The sequence below is a fragment of the Oncorhynchus mykiss genome, chromosome 2 (assembly GCF_057628025.1).
Source record: "Oncorhynchus mykiss isolate SJ-2025 chromosome 2, ASM5762802v1, whole genome shotgun sequence".
In the NCBI taxonomy this organism is placed as follows: Eukaryota; Metazoa; Chordata; class Actinopteri; order Salmoniformes; family Salmonidae; genus Oncorhynchus; species Oncorhynchus mykiss.
In genome coordinates this window covers 21,260,040-21,283,708 of record NC_143023.1, presented here as the reverse complement: position 1 = coordinate 21,283,708, position 23,669 = coordinate 21,260,040, and the positions used below count along the sequence as shown (strand labels likewise).

General features: G+C 43.3%; 3 protein-coding genes across 4 annotated transcripts in view; 1 reads left to right on the top strand and 2 right to left on the bottom strand.

Annotated features, from left to right (window-relative positions):
- LOC149984901 (trypsin-2-like) overlaps positions 1-23,669 on the top strand; it is a 40,525-nt gene that overhangs the window by 2,130 nt on the left and 14,726 nt on the right. The window contains exon 3 of the mRNA XM_090191341.1: positions 10,805-10,809. Within this exon, the coding sequence (XP_090047467.1) occupies positions 10,805-10,809 (5 nt within the window). The remainder of the gene's footprint in view (positions 1-10,804; positions 10,810-23,669) is intronic.
- LOC110537812 (trypsin-2) lies at positions 3,518-5,449 on the bottom strand. The gene is made up of 6 exons (XM_036961779.2): positions 5,302-5,449; positions 4,973-5,123; positions 4,589-4,839; positions 4,189-4,325; positions 3,871-3,972; positions 3,518-3,686 (listed from the first exon to the last, which is right to left on the bottom strand). Exons 1-6 carry the CDS (start codon positions 5,339-5,341, stop codon positions 3,639-3,641), a joined length of 729 nt encoding a protein of 242 aa, XP_036817674.2. The 5' UTR covers positions 5,342-5,449; the 3' UTR covers positions 3,518-3,638.
- On the bottom strand, positions 12,078-16,026 carry LOC110537790 (trypsin-1). Of its 2 annotated transcripts, XM_090192559.1 has the most exons (7): positions 15,924-16,026; positions 13,742-13,869; positions 13,413-13,563; positions 13,027-13,277; positions 12,697-12,833; positions 12,445-12,546; positions 12,078-12,258 (listed from the first exon to the last, which is right to left on the bottom strand). In XM_090192559.1, the coding sequence occupies exons 1-7, from the start codon at positions 15,950-15,952 to the stop codon at positions 12,211-12,213; spliced, it is 846 nt and encodes a 281-aa protein (XP_090048685.1). In that variant the 5' UTR covers positions 15,953-16,026; the 3' UTR covers positions 12,078-12,210. The 2 variants fall into 2 exon arrangements, with proteins under 2 accessions (XP_090048685.1, XP_036798142.1); XM_036942247.2 differs by lacking the exon at positions 15,924-16,026 and having other exon boundaries at positions 13,742-13,877.

Sequence of the window (23,669 nt, the reverse complement as noted above, 5' to 3'; positions counted from 1 at the left end):
AGCAGTTCCCTGACCAGGAAGCGGACCCAGGACGCGGCGGTGAGAGAGCCAAATCCTAACCACTAGGCTGGGAGCCACTTGTGGATTTGACAGCTTTAATGCAGTTGCACCTCCAAAAACGCCAAAACAACCAACCACTATGCCGATGTCTGCTAAAGCGGATCTAATTGAATAGAGCTCTTAGAGTTTTTACTACATGAGTGGGTTTTTAAGTTGTTGGTGAAATGGGTTACAAGTAAGCTATTGTAAGTGTGATTACTAATTGATTCTCATTGATTGGTAATGCCTGACCTGTGTCTATAAATTCCTGTCTGTCACGTGAACTGATTGAGATGGTGGTTGCTTATAGAGATTAAAGTTACTTTTTATATCGCTCCTGTATGCTGCCTCTGTCTGATCTTAACTTTCATTATAGTTGACGTTCCAGCCTTCGAACCCCCTTAAAGGCGCCTTACACTATTGAACACATTGTCACGTTCTGACCATAGTTTTGTTATTTTATTCATTGTTTTAGTATGGTCAGGGCGTGAGTTGGGGTGGGCAGTCTATGTTTGTTTTTCTATGTTGGTTTTTGTGTTCGGCCTAGTATGGTTCTCAATCAGAGGCAGGTGTCGTTAGTTGTCTCTGATTGAGAATCATATGTACGTAGCCTGGGTTTCACTTTTGGTGTGTGGGTGTTTGTTTCCGTGTTTGGGCCACACGGTACTGTTTCGGTTTTGTATATTTCACGTTTATTATTTTGTTCCAGTGTTTAGTTGTGTTTTTGAATTAATCAATATGGACACTTACCACGCTGCGTTTTGGTCCGATCCTTACTCCTCCTCAGATGAAGAGGAGGAAATCCGTTACAGAAACACCCACCACAAGAGGACCAAGCAGCGTGGACTTGGGAGGAGATTTTGGACGGCAAGGTACCGTGGGCACAGCCAGGGGAATATCGCCGCCCTAAAGCTGAGCTGGAGGCAGCGAAAGCGGAGAGCAATAGTATGAGGAGGCAGCACGGCAGTGCGGCTGGAAGCCCGAGAGGCAGCCCCAAAAATGTATTGGGGGGTGGCACATGGGGAGTGTGGCTAAGTCAGGTAGGAGACCTGAGCCAACTCCCCGTGCTTACCAGAGAGCGAGTGTTATGCTGTGGAGCGCACAGTGTCCCCGGTGCGTGTGCATAGCCCGGTGCGGTACATTCCAGCTCCTCGTATCGTCCGGGCTAGAGTGGGCATCGAGCCAGGTGCCATGAAGCCGGCTCTACGCATCTGGGCTCCAGTGCGTCTCCTCGAGCCGGCGTACATGGCACCAGCCTTATGCTTGGTGTCCCCGGTTCGCCAGCACAGCCCAGTGCGGGCTATTCCACCTCGCCGCACTGGCCTGGCTACGGGGAGCATTCAACCAGGTAAGGTTGGGCAGGCTCGGTGCTCAAGAGCTCCAGTGCGCCTGCATGGTCCAGTCTATCCAGTGCCACCTCCACGCACTAGCCCTCCGGTGGCAGTCCCCCGCACCAGGCTGTCTCTCTGTCTTCTCCCTACAGGTGCTCCCGCCTGTCCAGCGCTGCCAGAGCCTTCCTCCTGCCCAGCGCTGTCAGAGTCTCCCGTCTGTCCTGAGCCGCCAGAGTCTCCCGTCTGTCTTGAGCCGCCAGAGTATCCCGTCTGTCCTGAGCCGCCAGAGTCTCCCGTCTGTCCTGAGCCGCCAGAGTCTCCCGTCTGTCCTGAGCCACCAGAGTCTCCCGTCTGTCCTGATCCGCCAGAGTCTCCCATCTGTCCTGATCCGCCAGAGTCGCCAGTCAGCCAGGAGCCGCCAGAGTTGCCAGTCAGCCAGGAGCCGCCAGAGCCGCCAGTCAGCCAGGAGCCGCCCGAGCTGCAAGTCAGCCAGGAGCCGCCAGAGCCGTCAGTCAGCCAGGAGCCGCCAGAGCCGCCAGCCAGGAGCCCCCAGAGCCGTCAGTCAGCCAGGAGCCGCCAGAGCCGTCAGTCAGCCAGGAGCCGCCAGAGCCGTCAGTCAGCCTGGAGCCACCAGAGCCGTCAGTCAGCCTGGAGCCGCCAGAGCCGTCAGTCAGCCAGGCGATGCCAGAAACACCCTCACTTCGGAGCTGCCGGAATCTCCCGCCTGTCCGGCGCTGCCGGAGTCTCCCGCCTGTCCAGCGCTGCCGGAATCTCCCATCCATTCGGGACCCATGGCTAGGGTCCCCAGTCGGAGGTCGGCGGCGAGGGTCGCCACTCGTAAGAGGCCACGGGGGCGGTTGAGGAGGCGGACTAAAACAGTGGTGAAGTGGGGTCCACGTCCCGCGCCAGAGCGGCCACACGCCCACCCAGACCCTCCCCTATAGGTTCAGGTTTTGCGGCCGGAGTCCGCACCTTTGGGGGGGTACTGTCACGTTCTGACCATAGTTTTGTTATTTTATTATTTGTTTTAGTATGGTCAGGGCGTGAGTTGGGGTGGGCAGTCTGTTTGTTTTTCTATGTTGGTTTTTGTGTTCGGCCTAGTATGGTTCTCAATCAGAGGCAGGTGTCGTTAGTTGTCTCTGATTGAGAATTTTCACTTTTGGTGTGTGGGTGTTTGTTTCCGTGTGAGTGTTTGGGCCATACGGTACTGTTTCGGTTTTGTATATTTCACGTTTATTATTTTGTTCCAGTGTTCAGTTATGTTTTTGAATAAATCAATATGGGCACTAACCACACTGCGTTTTGGTCCAATCCTTACTCCTCCTCAGACGAAGAGGAGGAAATCCGTTACACACATACACAACAGTATGTGTTAACAGCATACTGTAGCAGCAATTTAAAATGTGTAGACAAAAGGCACTCTTCACTGAATATAGTTCATTTTGATTCATTGGAGCATTGGAGAAAATACAAAGTTGTAACTGTTTTTATGCATCAAGTGATCACTTCTCTCTGGCATTTACACAGGCATAGCTCCATAAAACCAATTATTAATGCTGCCACATGGATTTACGGAAAATATGAACATGTCTATGACGTTTCCAATAGAAAGATGTTTATAGTGAGAAATGATTCCTCCTAACAGTTTACAAGGTTAAATGGATAGTTCACCCAAATTAAGAATCAACATAATCCTAATGATTTGTAGAGAGTAGTCTGTGGAGCCAGAGAATCTGCAACCCAAGTTTTGTTTGATATGTTCCCACTTAGAATACTTGATAGCCAAAAATAAATGGGACTGGTAGGACCCTCTTTTAACATACTCTAATTGGTCAACTGAAGATCAATACTTTCTTGATATTATCAGCATACATTGTGTATTCGGACTTATCCCTTATAGTTTATTGAAGCCTTAAAAACACCTACAGTATATGTACATTAGAAGTGCTTAAGCTGTTATAATTACAGCATTTATAAACCAACACAAATTGAGACATTCCACTTGTAATCAACTCCTTTGATGACATACAGAACATACTATTGCACTACTACATTCATGAACATGCTGCATGCATGTAAGAAGTACCTTCTACAGTATATTTATTTTTTATAGTTTTATACCTTGGGAATAGACACAGTAACTCAAATTATGTTAAATGCTTTATTTGTCATTAGTATTTCATCTCCAGTATAAAAGGTAGATGTTGAACTGCACAGGATGTTGTAGAGTTCTGGGACCATGCTGGAGGACCGAAGCTAGGATCAGACTTAGTAGGTGGCCATGGTGCTGGTCAGCCAGTCATTAAAGATGCACACCTAGAGGAAGAGAAGAAGAAGGGAGACAGTAGTGGACACACTCAATGGGAGGCAACATAAGAGCCATCAATCAATGTTTTATAGACAATGTCTTTTTCCTTCAGGAAACCAAGGGATGTCACAGTGATGTATGTATTTTGATGTTTTCCTGAAACACAACAGGAAAACCGGTTTTCTGTCTTACCTTGGCGTAGACACCGGGGTTACCGGGCTCAGCACATCCGTAACCCCAGGACACAACACCCTGAAGCTCACCATTGCACACCACGGGGCCACCGGAGTCACCCTGAGAGAGATAGATAAAGAAGGGGAGAAAGATTGTGAGATCGAGAGAGAGAGGAAGAGAGAGAGAGAGAGAGAGAGAGAGAGAGAGAGAGAGAGAGAGAAAGAAGGGAGACAAGTGATTTGAATTGGTTATTTCATTATCAATTTCTAATCAATTGAAAAAATACATCTAAAGTCATCAGTGGAACCACTGAATTGAGGTCAGCGTGGTAAGTACCTGGCAAGAGTCCTTGCCTCCCTCCAGGTACCCAGCGCAGAACATGGCGTTGGTGATCATGCCAGGGTAGGAGTTGTTACAGTCGCTGGAGGACAGGGTGGGGATGTTCAGGCACTGAAGCTTGTTCTTGTCAGCGGCTGTAAGGGGGGCGGGAGGGAGGGAGGGAGGGAGGTAGGGAGGGAGGGAGGGAGGGAGGGAGGGAGGGAGGGAGGGAGGGAGGGAGGGAGGGAGGGAGGGAGGGAGGGAGGGAGGGAGGGAGGGAGAAGGTGGAGAACGAGTTATAGTTAGATATGAGTGTTTTTAATAATAGGTCTACATTTGCTATGTCTGTAAACACACTCAGTCACCATGAAGATGACCAACTGGCACATGTAACCTTTGACCCAGGTTCTGCACTCACTGGAGCTCATGGTGTTGCCCCATCCAGAGACGGTACACATGGTGCCAGCGGGAGCACAGCTGCTGGGCAGAGCAACAGGCTGCACGTAGGTGTTTAGGGTGGCGGGCTTGCTCAGCTTGATCAGCATGATGTCATTGTCGATGTTGTAGGCGTTGTAGTTGGGGTGACGGATCACGCGGGATGAAGAGATGAACTGCTCGCTAGCCTCAGTCACCTTGATGTTGTGCTCGCCCAGACGCACCTCCACACGGCTGAAAGAGAGAATTCATGTGAATGTGGAGTTCACTTGTGTCCTTAAGTTTCGCAAGAGTTAAGCTTATCAAATTGTTGCTAGTTGTTATTGACTCAATATGTTGCTAGTAGTTCACTTGGGAGTGTACTTACGACTCATAGCAGTGAGCAGCAGACACAACCCAGTTCTCATTGACCAAGGAGCCACCACAGAAGTGGTACCCAGAGTTCAGAGACACCTGGTGGGGCTGGGAATGGGCCTTGCACTCATACCCTCCAACGATCTTGTCGTCCTCCGTGGCGACTGTAAACAGAGAGCAGGCACATTCTTAGCGATATTACCTCAGCTTTTGAGATGGAAAAGCATAGCACTATGATAAAACAACAACAACATATTTCTTAATCACGTCAAAAAAACACATTTGTGATGTTAGTGTCATTACACAGTCCTGTTCTTTTTCTATGGTCATTATTATACTCACAAGCGGCTCCAATGAGCAGAACGAAGACCAGAGAAATCATGGTTGCTGTATGATCCTGTCGATGAAAGGGGTTAATCTGCACCCCTGGTATATATGCAGATTTGGGTGTGCCGCCCCGTTTAATGAAACTGTTTGGTTGGTCAAGATAAATCCAATCAGAAGCTAAAGGTGCACTGCCAAGGTCAGCATTATGACAAAGCATTTTCCATCATGGTGTGATATGAAGTTGACCCTGAAGGCAGCAGAAAGCTAAATATATGTTTTCATTAGTCTCAGTACTTTTAAGTGCAGGTTCTTGCCATCTGGATTTGATTGAATTTCTTACAGGAGACAGTGCTAAATGCACAGTGCACTACAACTGCCAGTTTGAGATGGCCAGTATTCTCTGCAGTTCAGACTGTATCTTGACCTCAACATGACTGCAACACAGCTGTGTGGTTCACACGGTGGTATTCTCTTGGAGAAGTCGACAAACACAACTTTGCTGCTCACAAGGCCAAAGTTAGCTTTGTAAACAAGTAAACTGGGTTGAAGGGGTTTTGTTGGAATGTCATGCAAGGCTGTCTTAAAATTTGATTTTGAATCATTACATAAGTTATTCTGTATGCAATTAATATACAGTAAAACACTCAAAATAAGCAAACACTTGGGTAGTGCAGGTCATTATATTAATTATGAATATACCTTGACAGTAGATTAAAGTCTTCACCCTGTCTCAACTCTAATCTTACCCATAACCATAGATTCAACTCTAAACCTAGCTTCATGTTGAAGTCTCTGCTCAACCCAAACCCTAACCCTAGCCTCAACCCTAAACCTAGCTTCATGTCCAAGTCTCTGCTCAACCCAAACCCTAACCCTAGCCTCAACCCTAAACCTAGCTTCATGTCCAAGTCTCTGCTCAACCCAAACCCTAACCCTAGCCTCAACCCTAAACCTAGCTTCATGTCCAAGTCTCTGCTCAACCCAAACCCTAACCCTAGCCTCAACCCTAAATCTAACCCAAGCTTCTCTTCCACGTCACTGCTCAACCCTCAACCCTAACTAACCCTAGCTTCATGTCAACATCCTGGCTCAAACCAAACCCTAACCCTCAACCCTAACCCTAACTTAATGTCCACATCCCAGCTCATCCCAAACCCTAACCCTCAACCCTAACTAACCCTAGCTTCATGTCAACATCCCAGCTCAACCCTAACCCTAACTTCATGTCCACATCCCAGCTCAACCCAAACGCTCAACCTTCAATCCTAACCCTCAACCCTAACTAACCCTAACTTCATGTCCACATCCCAGCTCAACCCAAACCCTAACCCTCAACCCTAACTAACCTTAACTTCATGTCCACATCCCAGCTCAACCCAAACCCTAACCCTCAACCCTAACCCTTACTTCATGTCCACATCCCAGCTCAACCCAAACCCTCAACCTTCAACCCTAACCCTAACTTCATGTCCACATCCCAGCTCAACTCTAGCCCAATACGTTTACCAACCTCAATTAAGTAAGAATAGTACAAGAATAATAAATGTATCCATCTCTCAAAATAACAAGTTTACCCAACTGAAAATAATTAAACCAATCAATCAGTTTATCCAACTCATAATAAACATTTAACGTACTCATAATAACTCAATTTGGCTCAACCGTAACTGTTGAAGCGAACTGAACTCAACCTGGCTCATCATTTTGTTAGCATGTTACCATGTACCAGTAGCCAAAAGGATTTTGTCTCATTAGAACATGTGTATGTGTTCAATAGCATACTCTAGCAGCAATATACAGTTGAAGTTGGAAGTTTACATACACTTAGGTTGGAGTGATTAACACTCCACAAATTTCCTGCTAACAAACTATAGTTTTGGCAGGTTGGTTAGGACATCTACTTTGTGCATGACACAAGTGATTTTTACAACAATTGTTTAGAGACTTATAATTTATAACACTTATAATTCACTGTATCACAATTCCAGTGGGTCAGAAAGTTACATACACTAAGTCGATTGTGCCTTGGAAAATTCCAGAAAATTATGTCATGGTTTTAGAAGCTTCTGATAGGCTAATTGAGATAATTTTAGTCAATTGGAGGTGTACCTGTGGAGGTATTTCAAGGCCTACCCTTCAAACTCAGTGCCTCTTTGCTTGGCATCATGGGAAAATCAAAAGAAATCAGCCAAGACCTCAGAAAAAAATTGTAGACCTCCACAACTTTGGTTCATCCTTGGGAACAATTTCCAAAAAGCCTGAAGGTACCACGTTCATCTGTACAAACAATAGTAAGCAAGTATAAACACCATGATACCACGCAGCCATCATACCGCTCAGGAAGGAGATGCCTTCTGTCTCCTAGAAATGAACATACTTTGGTGCGAAAAGTGCAAATCAATCCCAGGACAACAGCAAAGGACCTTGTGAAGATGCTGGAGAAAACAGGTACAAAAGTATTTATATCCACAGTAAAACGAGTCCTATATCATAACCTGAAAGGCCACTCAGCAAGGAAGAAGCCACTGCTCCAAAACCACCATAAAAAAGCCAGACTACGGTTTGCAACTGCACATGGGGACAAAGATCGTACTTTTTTGAGAAATGTCCTCTGGTCTGATGAAACAAAAATAGAACTGTATGGCCATAATGACCATCGTTATGTTTGGAGGAAAAAGGGGGGGGCTTGCAAGCCGAAGAACGGGTCTGGCAGCATCATGTTGTGGGAGTGCTTTGCTGCAGGAGGGACTGGTGCACTTCACAAAATAGTTGGCATCATGAGGAACGCAAATTATGTGGATATATTGAAGCTACATCTCAAGACATCAGTCAGGAAGTGTCACGGCTCTCGTCGTAATGAGGATCAGATCAAAGCGCAGCGTGGTAAGTGTTCATGATTTTATTTGATCACAAAACACTCAAACAAAATAAACAAGAGGGAAAACCGAAACAGTTATATAAGGTGCATAAACTATACAGAAAACAACTACAAAACACAGGTGGGAAAAAGGCTGCCTAAGTATGATTCTCAATCAGAGACAACGATAAACAGCTGTCCCTGATTGAGAACCATACTCGGTCAAAACATAGAAATAAAGAAACTAGAATGCCCACCCTAGTCACACCCTGGCCTAATCAAAATAGAAAATAAAAGCCTGTCTATGGCCAGGGCATGACAGGAAGTTAAACACTGTTGCAAATTGGGCGGCAAGTAGCCTAGTGGTTAGAGCGTTGGAATAGTAACTGAAAAGATTGCAAGATTGAATCCCTGAGCTGACAAGGTAAAAATCTGTCATTCCCTGAACAAGGCCGTTAACCCACTGTTCCTAGGCCTTCATTAAAAATAAGAATTTGTTCTTAACTGACTTGCCTATTTAAATAAAGGTAAAATATATCTATATATATTTTTTAATGGGTCTTCCAAATGGACAATGACCCCAAGCATACCTCCAAAGTTGTGGCAAAATGGCTTAAGAACAACAAAGTCAAGGTATTGGAGTGGCCATCACAAAGCCCTGACCTCAATCCTATAGAAAGTTTGTGGGCAGAACTAAAAAAGCATGTGCGAGCAAGGAGGCCTACAAACCTGACTCAGTTATTCCAGCTCTGTCAGGAGGAGTGGGCCAAAATTCACCCAACTTATTGTGGGAAGCTTGTGGAAGGCTACACAAAATGTTTGACCCAAGTTAAACAATTTAAAGGCAATGCTATCAAATACTAATTGAGTGTATGTACACTTCTGATCCACTGGGAATGTGATGAATGAAATAAAAGCTGAAATAAATAATTCTCTCTACTATTATTCTGACATTTCACGTTCTTAAAATAAAGTGGTGATCCTGACTTAAGACAGATAATTTTTACTAGGGTTAAATGTCAGGAATTGTGAAACGCTGAGTTTAAATGTATTTGGCTAAATTGTATGTAAACTTCTGACTTCAACTGTAAAACTGCTGTATACAGAAGACTCACCCAATAATGAGTTAATTTAGATTTAATAGAGCAATGGGGGAAAGCATAGCAGTTGTAACACTAAGTCTTCTAACATATCTGTTCTCTCTGAAACATACTCAAGCATATAACAACATAGAAAACACAACTAACTAAGGTACTTACTGTGCCTGGGGAAAAGGATTTTCCCCCTTTCTAATTTTCTCTGTTTTTGCATATTTTTTTTATACTGAATGTAATCAGTTCTTCAACTAAAATCTAATATTAGACAAAGGGAAATGAGTTACAAATAACAAAAAAATATAGACGTATAGAAAAATAAATAAATATAGATTTGCCTGTGTGAAAAAGTAACTGCTCCTTACACTCAATAACTGGTTGTGCTTTAGCTGCAATGACTCCAACCAAACACTTCCTGTAGTTGTTGATCAGTCTCTAACATCGCTGTGGAGGAATTTTGGCTTACTCTTGCATTTCATTCAGTGACTTGTGTGGGTTTGAACTGCTTGTTTCAAGTCTTGCCACAGCATCTCAATTGGGATTAGGTATAGACCTTGACTAGGCCCTTGAAAAACTTCATGTTTGTTGCTTTTTAACCATTTTCATGTAGACTTGATTGTGGGTTTGGATCATTGTCTTGCTGCATGACCCAGCTGTGCTTCAGCTTCAGCTCACAGACGGATGGCCTGACGTTCTTACTGTGGAATGTAGTGTTTGGTTTTCGCCAGACATAATGGGACCCATCTCATCCAAAAAATTTGCCAAATAGCACCTGGATGATCATCAAGACTCTTGGAAGAATGTTCTAGGAGAGATGGATGACAATGATCTGAAACACACAATGAAGTCTACATGAAAATCCACAGATTTGAAGTTTTGGAATCTTCTTGTCAAAGTCCAGACCTGTCGCTGAGTTAAAGCAGTTCTGCAAGGAAGAGTGGGTCAAAATTCCTCCACAGCGATGTGAGAGACTGATCAACAACTACAGGGAGTGTTTGGTTGGAGTCATTGCAGCTAAAGGTGGCACAACCAGTTATTGAGTGTAAGAGGGCAATTACTTTTTCACACAGGGACATTGGGTGTTACATAACATTGTTAATGAAATATGTATGTAATTGGTGTGTGATTTGTTCACTCAGGTTCCCTTTATCTAATATTAGGTTTGTGGTTAAGGATGTGATATTCAGTATCAAAAATATGCTAAATTAGAGAAAATTACAAAGGGGGCGAGTACGTTTTCACGGCACTGTATCGACTTATGGAATGATCATAATATGAAGATTCCAATAGAACAATGTTTAAAGTGAAATTCCTCCTAAGAGTTTAAAAGGTTAAAGGAAATAGTTCACACAAGTTGCAAATTAACTTTAACTTAATGATTGCTATGGAAAGTAGTAAATTGCCTTTAAAATCTAAATTATCAACAGAGCAATTCGCTTGTCAACAATCTCGGCCTATCTTTTGGTGATATGCAGTGTGTTACAGTTACATTGAGGCCACTAGAGGGCGCTTTGGTCATTCGACTTCAGGAATCTGAGCTCCAGACGCATTTATGAGTTATACTCAGGACCGGTTCTAGGCATAAGCAATGTAAGTGGTCCCTTTCTAGGGAGTTTTTCCTAGCCACCGTGCTTCTACAACTGCATTGCTTGCTGTTTGGGGTTTTAGGCTGGGTTTCTGTACAGCACTTTGAGATATCAGCTGATGTACAAAGGGCTATATGAATAAATTTGATTTGATTTGGTCGTTTAAAGCCCCCGACCGCTAGGGGTCCCCCGACCACAAAAACAAACACATTTTATTTATTTTGGATTTTTTGGGGTGTAACTCAGTCATGGTCTCAAATTACTATTGATTTACTATTACTAAATTACTATTACTACTGTCCCTGACAGTCACTCAATTAGCCATTCCATTTGACTGACCCTGAGTACAGCCATGTCAGTAAAACAGTTTTAGATTGGTATTTGATCTAGCCAGCTATATAAACTTGTAGTAATCATGGCCGAATACCAACCGGGCACGCAGGGCATGTGCCCAGGCGCCCTGACCTCCACGGGGCCCATATTAATATATACTCTCTATATTTTTTATTATGATTATTATTTAAGAAGATTATAGATTAGCTTTAATGTTGCAGATAAATTGTGGCTTCCATCAATGTAATTGTCTATATCATTTCCAATCCCCCATATATTTTTTGCGAGGTGGTGGGCCTCCCCAACCACATCTTGCAAAGGGCTCCAAAAAGGATAGAGCCGGCCCTAGTAATACTCTTCAAGACATTAGTGGACACACTCAATGGGAGCCAACATGAGAACCACCAATCTGTTTTATAGACTCAATGTCTTTTTCTTTAGAGAAACCAAGTGGATGTCACAGTTTATATGTTTGCTCGGTGTAAAGCATTATGTAAGATCTAACCATATTCATGTTGCCCTACATAGTATTTCAGTAGCAACCCAACTCTCAGAGACAATACTCTAAATGGGTAAGAAGGAGGAGCAATTATGCCACACTTTTAACATACGTACATCAGCTATTGTGAGCAGCAACACATCAATACACAACTAAGAAAAAAATCCTTGCAATCAATAATGTTCCTTGTTGTATTGATACAAATCAAATGGTTACGGTAGGGTACCATGACACAATGAATTTACCCCCTGTATCCTTTAGAAAGAAAAACGGTATATTCTTGATCCATACTTTAACAATTTGCTAGTGGTTACTAGTTTCTCTGGTGTTTACTAGTAAAACTACTTGACATGAGAAGATAGAAAGACCTTTACAAAGATTTCTAAGGACACTGAGAGTACAAACACAACAGAAAAAAAGTATTTAGTGTTAAATGCTTTATTTATCATAAACATAAATAATGTCTAATCTCCCGTACAAAAGGTGGATGTTGATCTGGAACGGGATGTTGTAGAGTTGTGCGAACGTACTGGACGACCAAAGCTAGGATCAGACTTAGTAGGTGGCCATGGTGCTGGTCAGCCAGTCATTGAAGATGCACACCTGAAGGAAGAGAAGAAGAAGAGAGACATTAGTGGACACGCTCAATGGGAGGCAACATGAGAACCATCAATCAATATTTTATAGACTCACTGTCTTTTTCCTTCAGGAAACCAAAGTATGTCACAGTGATGTATGAATGTTGATGTTTTCCTCAAACACAACAGGAAAACAATTTTTCTGTCTTACCTTGGCGTAGACACCGGGGTTACCGGGCTCGGCACAGCCATAACCCCAGGACACAACACCCTGGAGCTCACCATTGCACACCACAGGGCCACCAGAGTCACCCTGAGAGAGAGAGAGATAGATAAAGATTGAGAGATCGAGATAGTGATATTAATTGGTTATTTCATTCTCAATATATTTCTAATCAACTGAATAAGTCAATTTAAAGTCATCCTTGTGATACCCCTGAATTGAGGTCAGTGTGGTAAGTACCTGGCAAGAGTCCTTGCCTCCCTCCAGGTATCCAGCGCAGAACATGGCATTGGTGATCATGCCAGGGTAGGAGTTGTCACAGTCGCTGTAGGACAGGATGGGGATGTTCAGGCACTGCAGCTTGTCACCATCTGCGGCTGTAAGGAGGGGATAGAGAGAGCGAGAGAGAGAAGGATGGAGGGAGGAAGGTAGAAGGAGGAGAGTTATAGTTAGACATGATGACAGTGTTTTTAATAGTAGGTTTACATTTGCTATGCCTGTATACACACTCAGTCACCATGAAGATGACCAACTGGCACATGTGACCTTTGACCCAGGTTCTTTACTCACTAGAGCTCATGGTGTTGCCCCATCCAGAGACGGTACACATGGTGCCAGCGGGGGCACAGCTGCTGGGCAGAGCAACAGGCTGCACGTAGGTGTTGAGGGTGGCGGGCTTGCTCAGCTTGATCAGCATGATGTCATTGTCGAGGTCGTAGGCGCTGTAGTTGGGGTGACGGATCACGCGGGATGAAGAGATGAACTGCTCGCTACCCTCAGTCACCTTGATGTTGTGCTCGCCCAGACGCACCTCCACACGGCTGAAAGAGAGAGAATTCATGTCAATGTGGAGTTCACTTGTGTCCTTTAGTTTCGCAAAAGTTAAGCTTATCAAATTGTTGCTAGTTGTTATTGACTCAATATGTTGCTAGTAGTTCACTTGGGAGTGTACTTACGACTTGTAACAGTGAGCAGCAGACACAACCCAGTTCTCATTGACCAAGGAGCCACCACAGAAGTGGTACCCAGAGTTCAGAGACACCTGGTGGGGCTGGGAGTAGGCCTTGCACTCATACCCTCCAACGATCTTGTCGTCCTCCGTGGCGACTGTAAACAGAGAGCAGGCACATTCTTAACGATATTACCTCAGCTTTTGAGATGGAAAAGCATAGCACTATGATAAAACAACAACAACATATTTCTTAATAACGTCAAAAAAACACATTTGTGATGTTAGTGTCATTACACAGTCCTGTTCTTTTTCTATGGTCATTATTATACTCACAAGCGGCTCCAATGAGCAGAACGAAGACCAGAGAAATCATGGTTGCTGTATGATCCTGTCGATGAAAGGGGTTAATCTGCACCCCTGATATATATGCAGAATTGGGTGTGCCGCCCCGTTTAATGGAACTGTTTGATTGGTCAAGAGAAATCCAATCAGAAGCAAAAGGTGCACTGCCAAGGTCATCATTATGACAAAGCATTTTCCATCATGGTGTGGTATGAAGTTGACCCTGAAGGCAGCAGAAAGCTAAATATATGTTTTCATTAGTCTCAGTACTTTTAAGTGCAGGTTATTGCCATCTGGATTTGATTGAATTTCTTACAGGAGACAGTGATAAATGTACAGTGCACTACAACTGCCAGTTTGAGATGGCCAGTATTCTCTGCAGTTCAGACTGTATCTTGACCTCAACATGACTGCAACACAGCTGTGTGGTTCACACGGTGGTATTCTCTTGGAGAAGTCGACAAACACAACTTTGCTGCTCACAAGGCCAATTTTAGCTTTGTAAACAAGTAAACTGGGTTTATGGGGTTTTGTTGGAAAGTCATTCAAGGCTGTCTTAAAAATGAACTCTGTATACCTTACATGGCCATGAGTTCATTACATAAGTTGTATAACCATAAATTCCTACAAAAATCATTATACTGTATGCAGTTAATATGCAGTAAAACAATCAAAGTAAGCACACACTTGGGTAGTGTAATGTATTATATTAGGTATTAACACTATTCAAATAAACAGTTGTACTTCGACAGTAAATTAAAGTCTACACCCCGGCTTAATCCTAATCTTACCCATATCTCTCAAACTAACCCTACCTTCATTTCACGTCCCAGCTCAACCTGAAACCTTGCCACAACCCTACCCCTAGCTTCTGTTCCAAATCCCTAATCAACCCAAACCCTAACCCTCTATCCTAACCATAACACTAGCTCTTGTCCACATCCCTGTTCAACCCAAACCCTAACCCTCAACCCTACCCCTAGCTTCTGTTCCAAATCCCTAATCAACCCAAACCCTAACCCTCAACCCTACCCCTAGCTTCTGTTCCAAATCCCTAATCAACCCAAACCCTAACCCTCTATCCTAACCATAACACTAGCTCTTGTCCACATCCCTAATCAACCCAAACCCTAACCCTCTATCCTAACCATAACACTAGCTCTTGTCCACATCCCTAATCAACCCAAACCCTAACCCTCTATCCTAACCATAACACTAGCTCTTGTCCACATCCCTAATCAACCCAAACCCTAACCCTCTATCCTAACCATAACACTAGCTCTTGTCCACATCCCTAATCAACCCAAACCCTAACCCTCTATCCTAACCATAACACTAGCTCTTGTCCACATCCCTAATCAACCCAAACCCTAACCCTCAACCCTACCCCTAGCTTCTGTTCCAAATCCCTAATCAACCCAAACCCTAACCCTCTATCCTAACCATAACACTAGCTCTTGTCCACATCCCTAATCAACCCAAACCCCAACCCTCTATCCTAACCATAACACTAGCTCTTGTCCACATCCCTAATCAACCCAAACCCCAACCCTCTATCCTAACCATAACACTAGCTCTTGTCCACATCCCTGTTCAACCCAAACCCTAACCCTCAACCCTAACCCTAGATTCATGTCCACATCCCTGCTCAACCCAAACCCTAACCCTCAACCCTAACCCTAAACCTAACCCTAGCTTCATGTCCACATCCCTGCTCAACCCAAACCCTAACCCTCAACCCTAACCCTAAACCTAACCCTAGCTTCATGTCCACATCCCTGCTCAACCCAAACCCTAACCCTCAACCCTAACCCTAGCTTCATGTCCACATCCCTGCTCAACCCAAACCCTAACCCTAAACCTAACCCTAGCTTCATGTCCACATCCCAGTTCAATCCTAAACCTCAAACTTAACCCTAGCTTCATGTCCACATCCCAGTTCAATCCTAACCTCAAACTTAACCCTAGCTTCATGTCCACATCCCAGTTCAAGCCTAACCTCAAACTTAACCCTAGCTTCATGTCCACATCCCAGTTCAAGCCTAACCTCAAACTTAACCCTAGCTTCATGTCCACATCCCAGTTCAAGCCTAACCTCAAACTTAACCCTAGCTTCATGTCCACATCCCAGCTCAACCCTAACCTCAACCCTAACCATAATATGTTTACCAACCTCAATTCGAAATACCAGTATACCTCCATGGACCAGGATATCCTGCGCCGGCTCTGCGTACTGTGAGTCTGCACAGCCCTGTGCGTCCTGTGCCAGCGCCCTGCATTTGCAGGGCAAGCATAACCATCCAGTCTGGACGGGTTGTGTCAGCTCTACACTCCAAACCTCCAGTACGCCTCCACAGCCCAGTACGCCCTGTTCCTCCTCCCCACAAGCTTGCCAGTTTGGTGTAGTGCCATTTCCGTCCCTATTTTCTGGAAGCTTGCTTCAGGAGTTTGGTATTTCTGTATACCAGGGAGCTAGTTTCTTATGACAAATGTTTTTATTTTTTAGTGGTGCGAGGTTAAATTTAGTTCCTCAGTTAGGTGGTTAAGCCTTTTGGGGTTGGTCTGTGGACTTTTCCATGTGAATATTAAAGTCATTAATATAAGTCATTCCTACAGCATTTGACTCCAGAAGCCATGAGAAAATTGATGGAAAAGTAGATGGAAAAGTGGTCTGTTGTGTTAGCGACAATGCAGCTAACATATCCAAAGCCATGAACATTTTAGAATGGACCCATCATCCATGTCTTGCCCACAAAATCAACCTGATTGTAAGAGATGCTCTGAAGGTGATGAAGCCCACTGTGGACAAAATGAAAGCAGTTGTGGAATACTTCCACAGGAGCACAGTAGGTGCTAAAAAACTAAAGTCTACACAATGACAGATGGGGATGCTTGAGCTGAGACCTAAACAAGACTGTACTACTAGGTGGAATTCAACATTTTATGTTTCTTGAGTCAAAGGATGCCATCATCTCTACCCTGGCCAATGTCAATGCACCTGTTGATGCTCTGATCCAAAAGGAATGGGAGGTGGTGGAGGAGGTGTGCAGAGTCCTGGACCCTTTGAGCAGGTCACTGTGGAGCCAGTGGAGAGAGGTACAGTAAGCAGTTACTACTACATAATTATTTAATCCAGTATTATATATGTATATGAGCCGTAGATGAAAATGTAGTATCAGTAGACAAAACATGAACCTGAAGTAATAAGTTACTCTTCTCTCTTTTCAGCTACAGTGGGGAGAACAAGTATTTGATACACTGACGAATTTGCAGGTTTTCCTACTTACAAAGCATGTAGAGGTCTGTAATTTTTATCATAGGTACACTTCAACTGTGAGAGATGGAATCTAAAACAAAAGTCCAGAAAATCACATTGTATGATTTTTAAGTAATTAATTTGCATTTTATTCCATGACATAAGTATTTGATCACCTACCAACCAGTAAGAATTCCGGCTCTCACAGACCTGTTAGTTATTCTTTAAGAAACCTCTTGATACTACCCATCCCGGGTCCGGGAGCGTAATCATCAACTGACACTAATTAGCATAACGCAACGGACATAAATATTACTAGAAAATATTCCTATTCATGAAATCACAAGTGAAATATATTGACAAAACAGCTTAGCCTTTTGTTAATCACCCTGTCATCTCAGATTTTGAAAATATGCTTTACAGCCAAAACAAGACAAGCATTTGTGTAAGTTTATCGATAGCCTAGCATAGCATTATGACTAGCTAGCAGCAGGCAACCTGGTCACGAAAATCAGAAAAGCAATCAAATTAAATCGTTTACCTTTGATGAGCTTCGGATGTTTTCACTCACGAGACTCCCAGTTAGATAGCAAATGTTACTTTTTTCCAAAAATGTTAGTTTTGTAGGCGAAATAGCTCCGTTTGTTCTTCACGTTTGGCTGAGAAATCGACCGGAAATTGTGGACACTACAATTGAAAAATATTACAAATTAGCTCCATAATATCGACAGAAACATGGCAAACGTTGTTTATAATCAATCCTCAAGGTGTTTTTCAAGTATCTATTCCATAATATATCAACCGGGACTGGTGGCTTCTTAGTAGGATAGAGAGAAACAATGGCCGCATTTGTCCTTTACGCACAAAACACTGAGAGACTTCAGCTGACCACTGACGCAATGTTGACGTTCAGGCTCATTTTTCAAAATAATAGCCTGAAACTATGTATTGTGACACTAGATACATTAGGGAAGCCATAGAAAAAGGAATCTGGTTGATATCTCATTCACTGCTCAATAGGGACGCATAGGAACGCAGAGCTTTCTAAATAAGAGTCCCTTCCTGATTGGATTTTTCTCAGGCTTTCGCCTGCAATATCAGTTCTGTTATACTCACAGACAATATTTTTACAGTTTTGGAAACTTTAGAGTGTTTTCTATCATAAGCTGTCAATTCTATGCATATTCTAGCATCTTGTCCTGACAAAATATATGTTTACTTTGGGGACGTTATTTTTCCAAAAATGAAAATAGTGCCCCCTAGATTCAAGAGAACCCTCCTGTTCTCCACTCATTACCTGTATTAACTGCACCTGTTTGAACTAGTTACCTGTATAAAAGACACCTGTCCACACACTCAATCAAACAGACTCCAACCTCTCCACAATGGCCAAGACCAGAGAGCTGTGTAAGGACATCAGGGATAAAATTGGAGACCTGCACAAGGCTGGGATGGGCTACAGGACAATAGGCAAGCAGCTTGGTGAGAAGGCAACAACTGTTGGTGCAATTATTAGAAAATGGAAGAAGTTCAAGATGCCGGTCAATCACCCTCGGCCTGGGGCTCCATGCACGATCTCACATTGTGGGGCATCAATGATCATGAGGAAGGTGAGGGATCAGCCCAGAACTACACGGCAGGACCTGGTCAATGACCTGAAGAGAGCTGGGACCACAGTCTCAAAGAAAACCATTAGTCACACACTACGCCGTCATGGATTAAAATCCTGCAACGCACGCAAGGTCCCCCTGCTCAAGCCAGTGCATGTCCAGTCCCGTCTGAAGTTTGCCAATGACCATCTGGGTGATCCAGAGGAGGAATGGGAGAAGGTCATGTGGTCTGATGAGACAGAAATAGAGCTTTTTGGTCTAAACTCCACTCACCCTGTTTGGAGGAAGAAGAAGGATGAGTACAACCCCAAGAACACCATCCCAACCATGAAGCATGGAGGTGGAAACATCATTCTTTGGGGATGCTTTTCTGCAAAGGGGAAAGGACGACTGCACCGTATTGAGGGAAGGATGGATGGGGCCATGTATCGCGAGATCTTGGCCAACAACCTCCTTCCCTTAGTAAGAGCATTGAAGATGGGCCGTGGCTGGGTCTTCCATCATAACAACGACCCAAAACACACAGCCAGGGCAACTAAGGAGTGGCTCCATAAGAAGCATCTCAAGGTCCTGGAGTGGCCTAGCCAGTCTCCAGACCTGAACCCAATAGAAAATCTTTGGAGGGAGCTGAAAGTCCGTATTGCCCAGCGACAGCCCCGAAACCTGAAGCATCTGGAGAAGGTCTGTATGGAGGAGTGGGCCAAAATCCCTGCTGCAGTGTGTGCAAACCTGTTCAAGAACTACAGGAAACGTATGATCTCAGTAATTTAAAAAAGTTATACTTTAAATGCACATTTTTTCATTTTTTATGTGAATCGGCATTGTGCGTACCCCTGAGAGTGTGCTGACCCTAGTGCTAGAGGGGTACGCAGCTGGAGGTTGAAGGAGTACGTTATTGTCATTTCCGTAACAACTTGTAGACTTGTTTACGTGCTTGTGATGGGCATTCCATCTGTTTTCAGTGAGCCGGCTCAGCTCACCAAAAAGAGCCGGCTCTTTTGCCTCCCAAACGGCTCTTTAAAAAATATATGTGTTCTACTTTTCAAGTCAAACAGTTTGCTATAGTTTGACTATGATTGGTGTTAAAACAATTCTAATTACATTTTTAAATGAAATCATACTCTACCTTAACCACAATGTATTTAAAAATGCATTGGTTTGTTATGAAAAATAATGCTATTAAACGTTTGCATTTAAAGTATAGCTTTTTAATGTATATAAACAAAGTGCATATACATCTAACCATTCAAAATTTGTACAATCTGAACAGCATAATAGAATATTTCACCATATCAAAGAAAAATAAATAACAATATGCAAAACTGCAGCATCCCACAAATGGAAATAAATGTAAAAAAAAAACATTTTCAAACAGTCCATTTATATTTTCCAACAGGTTAGGTTTTTTTCTTGCCTGAGTAGCCTCGTTTCACTGCCAAAAATAGAATTAAACCATCTAGTGTTCAGCGAAATAACAACACAATGTCAAATACAGGTAGCCTAGTCAAATTATTAACATCCAATCACATGAACTGTTACTCTCTCACGGCAATTCCACTAACGGTTCGTAGTTAACCAAATGTAGTTCATTCCGTTTGCTCAAAAATTGATAAATGGTTAAAAAAATAAGGCCCTTGTCCATAGAGAAACATTTATTTATTTATTTAACCTTTATTTAACCAGGTAGGCAAGTTGAGAACAAGTTCTCATGTACAATTGCGACCTGGCCAGGATAAAGCAAAGCAGTTTGACACATACAACAACACAAAGTTACACATGGAGTAAAACAAACATACAGTCAATAATACAATAGAAAAATAAGTCTATATACAATGTGAGCAAATGAGGTGAGATAAGGGAGGTAAAGGCAAAAAAAGGCCATGGTGGCGAAGTAAATGCAATATAGCAAGTAAAACACTGGAATGGTAGATTTGCAGTGGAAGAATGTGCAAAGTAGAAATATAAATTTTTGTAGTTCGTTCCAGTCATTGGCAGCAGAGAACTGGAAGGAGAGGCGGCCAAAGGAGGAATTGGTTTTGGGGGTGAGCAGAAAGATATACCTGCTGGAGCACGTGCTACAGGTGGGTGCTGCTATGGTGACCAGCGAGCTGAGATAAGGGGGGACTTTACCTAACAGGGTCTTGTAGATGACCTGGAGCCAGTGGGTTGGGCGACAAGTATGAAGCGAGGGCCAGCCAACGAGAGTGTACAGTGATGGGTAGTATATGGGGCTTGGTGACAAAACGGATAGCACTGTGATAGACTGCATCCAATTTATTGAGTAGGGTATTGGAGGCTATTTTGTAGATGACATCGCCAAAGTCGAGGTTCAGTAGGATGGTCAGTTTTACGAGGGTATGTTTGGCAGCATGAGTGAAGGATGCTTTGTTGCGAAATAGGAAGCCAATTCTAGATTTATCTTTGGATTGGAGATGTTTGATGTGAGTCTGTAAGGAGAGTTTACAGTCTAACCAAACACCTAGGTATTTGTAGTTGTCCACATATTCTAAGTCAGAACCGTCCAGAGTAGTGATGCTGGACGGCGGACAGGTTCAGGCAGTGATCGGTTGAAGCGCATGCATTTAGTTTTACTTGTATTTAAGAGCAGTTGGAGGCCACGGAAGGAGAGCTGTGTGGCATTAAAGCTCGTCTGGAGGGTTGTTAACACAGTGTCCAAAGAAGGGCCAGAAGTATACAGAATGGTGTTGTCTGCGTAGAGGTGGATCAGAAACTCACCAGCAGCAAGACCAGCTCTACCAGCAGTACTACACCTGCACCTGTCGACGACACAAGTTCTGCTTCCATGAGCACATCCAATGCTATGATCAGTAATTCTACATTTGTTGTTAACCCAGCTAGCATGGACACTGACAGTTGTGAATCTGAGGCAGCAGAAGAGCTACTGCCCCCTTCCCCGGGAAAACACCGAACAACAGACAGGGAAGTTGGACCATCGAAGAAGCGCAAATATGATGAGAAATACATTTATTTGGGGTTCACTTACAGTATATTGGGAGTAGTGCCTTTCCTCAGCCACAATGTGTTATATGTGCAAAAGTACTATCTCACAACTCAATGAAACCTTCAGAAACAAAACATGGCAATTTGAAAAATGAGCCATGGGAGTTTTTTGATCGCGAATTAAGACGACTTTCGAGTAGTAAGACATGTATAAAAGCAACAGATACCATTAATAAGAAGGGGGTGGAAGCGTCTTATATGGTGAGCTACCGACTGGCTAGGACAAGCAAGCCCCATACTATTGTGGAGGATTTAATTCTATGATATGGCTGGAACAATGCTGGGGGAAAAGACCCAAAAAATGATACAGACAATGCCTTCATCAAATAACATTGTTTCACGATGCATCAGTGACATGGCAGGAGATTTTTAATTTAATTTTATTTAATCTTTATTTAACCAGGTAGGCTAGTTGAGAACAAGTTCTCATTTACAACTGCGACCTGGCCAAGATAAAGCATAGCAGTGTGAACAGACAACATAGAGTTACACATGGAGTAAACAATTAACAAGTCAATAACACAGTAGAAAGAAAATAAAAAAAGAGAGTCTATATACAGTGCCTTGCGAAAGTATTCGGCCCCCTTGAACTTTGCGACCTTTTGCCACATTTCAGGCTTCAAACATAAAGATATAAAACTGTATTTTTTTGTGAAGAATCAAGAACAAGTGGGACACAATCATGAAGTGGAACGACATTTATTGGATATTTCAAACTTTTTTAACAAATCAAAAACTGAAAAATTGGGCGTGCAAAATTATTCAGCCCCTTTACTTTCAGTGCAGCAAACTCTCTCCAGAAGTTCAGTGAGGATCTCTGAATGATCCAATGTTGACCTAAATGACTAATGATGATAAATACAATCCACCTGTGTGTAATCAAGTCTCCGTATAAATGCACCTGCACTGTGATAGTCTCAGAGGTCCGTTAAAAGCGCAGAGAGCATCATGAAGAACAAGGAACACACCAGGCAGGTCCGAGATACTGTTGTGAAGAAGTTTAAAGCCGGATTTGGATACAAAAAGATTTCCCAAGCTTTAAACATCCCAAGGAGCACTGTGCAAGCGATAATATTGAAATGGAAGGAGTATCAGACCACTGCAAATCTACCAAGACCTGGCCATCCCTCTAAACTTTCAGCTCATACAAGGAGAAGACTGATCAGAGATGCAGCCAAGAGGCCCATGATCACTCTGGATGAACTGCAGAGCTCTACAGCTGAGGTGGGAGACTCTGTCCATAGGACAACAATCAGTCGTATATTGCACAAATCTGGCCTTTATGGAAGAGTGGCAAGAAGAAAGCCATTTCTTAAAGATATCCATAAAAAGTGTTGTTTAAAGTTTGCCACAAGCCACCTGGGAGACACACCAAACATGTGGAAGAAGGTGCTCTGGTCAGATGAAACCAAAATGTAACTTTTTGCCAACAATGCAAAACGTTATGTTTGGCGTAAAAGCAACACAGCTGAACACACCATCCCCACTGTCAAACATGGTGGTGGCAGCATCATGGTTTGGGCCTGCTTTTCTTCAGCAGGGACAGGGAAGATGGTTAAAATTGATGGGAAGATGGATGGAGCCAAATACAGGACCATTCTGGAAGAAAACCTGATGGAGTCTGCAAAAGACCTGAGACTGGGACGGAGATTTGTCTTCCAACAAGACAATGATCCAAAACATAAAGCAAAATCTACAATGGAATGGTTCAAAAATAAACATATCCAGGTGTTGGAATGGCCAAGTCAAAGTCCAGACCTGAATCCAATCGAGAATCTGTAGAAAGAACTGAAAACTGCTGTTCACAAATGCTCTCCATCCAACCTCACTGAGCTCGAGCTGTTTTGCAAAGAGGAATGGGAAAAATTTCAGTCTCTCGATGTGCAAAACTGATAGAGACATACCCCAAGCGACTTACAGCTGTAATCGCAACAAAAGGTGGCGCTACAAAGTATTAACTTAAGGGGGCTGAATAATTTTGCACGTCCAATTTTTCAGTTTTTGATTTGTTAAAAAAGTTTGAAATATCCAA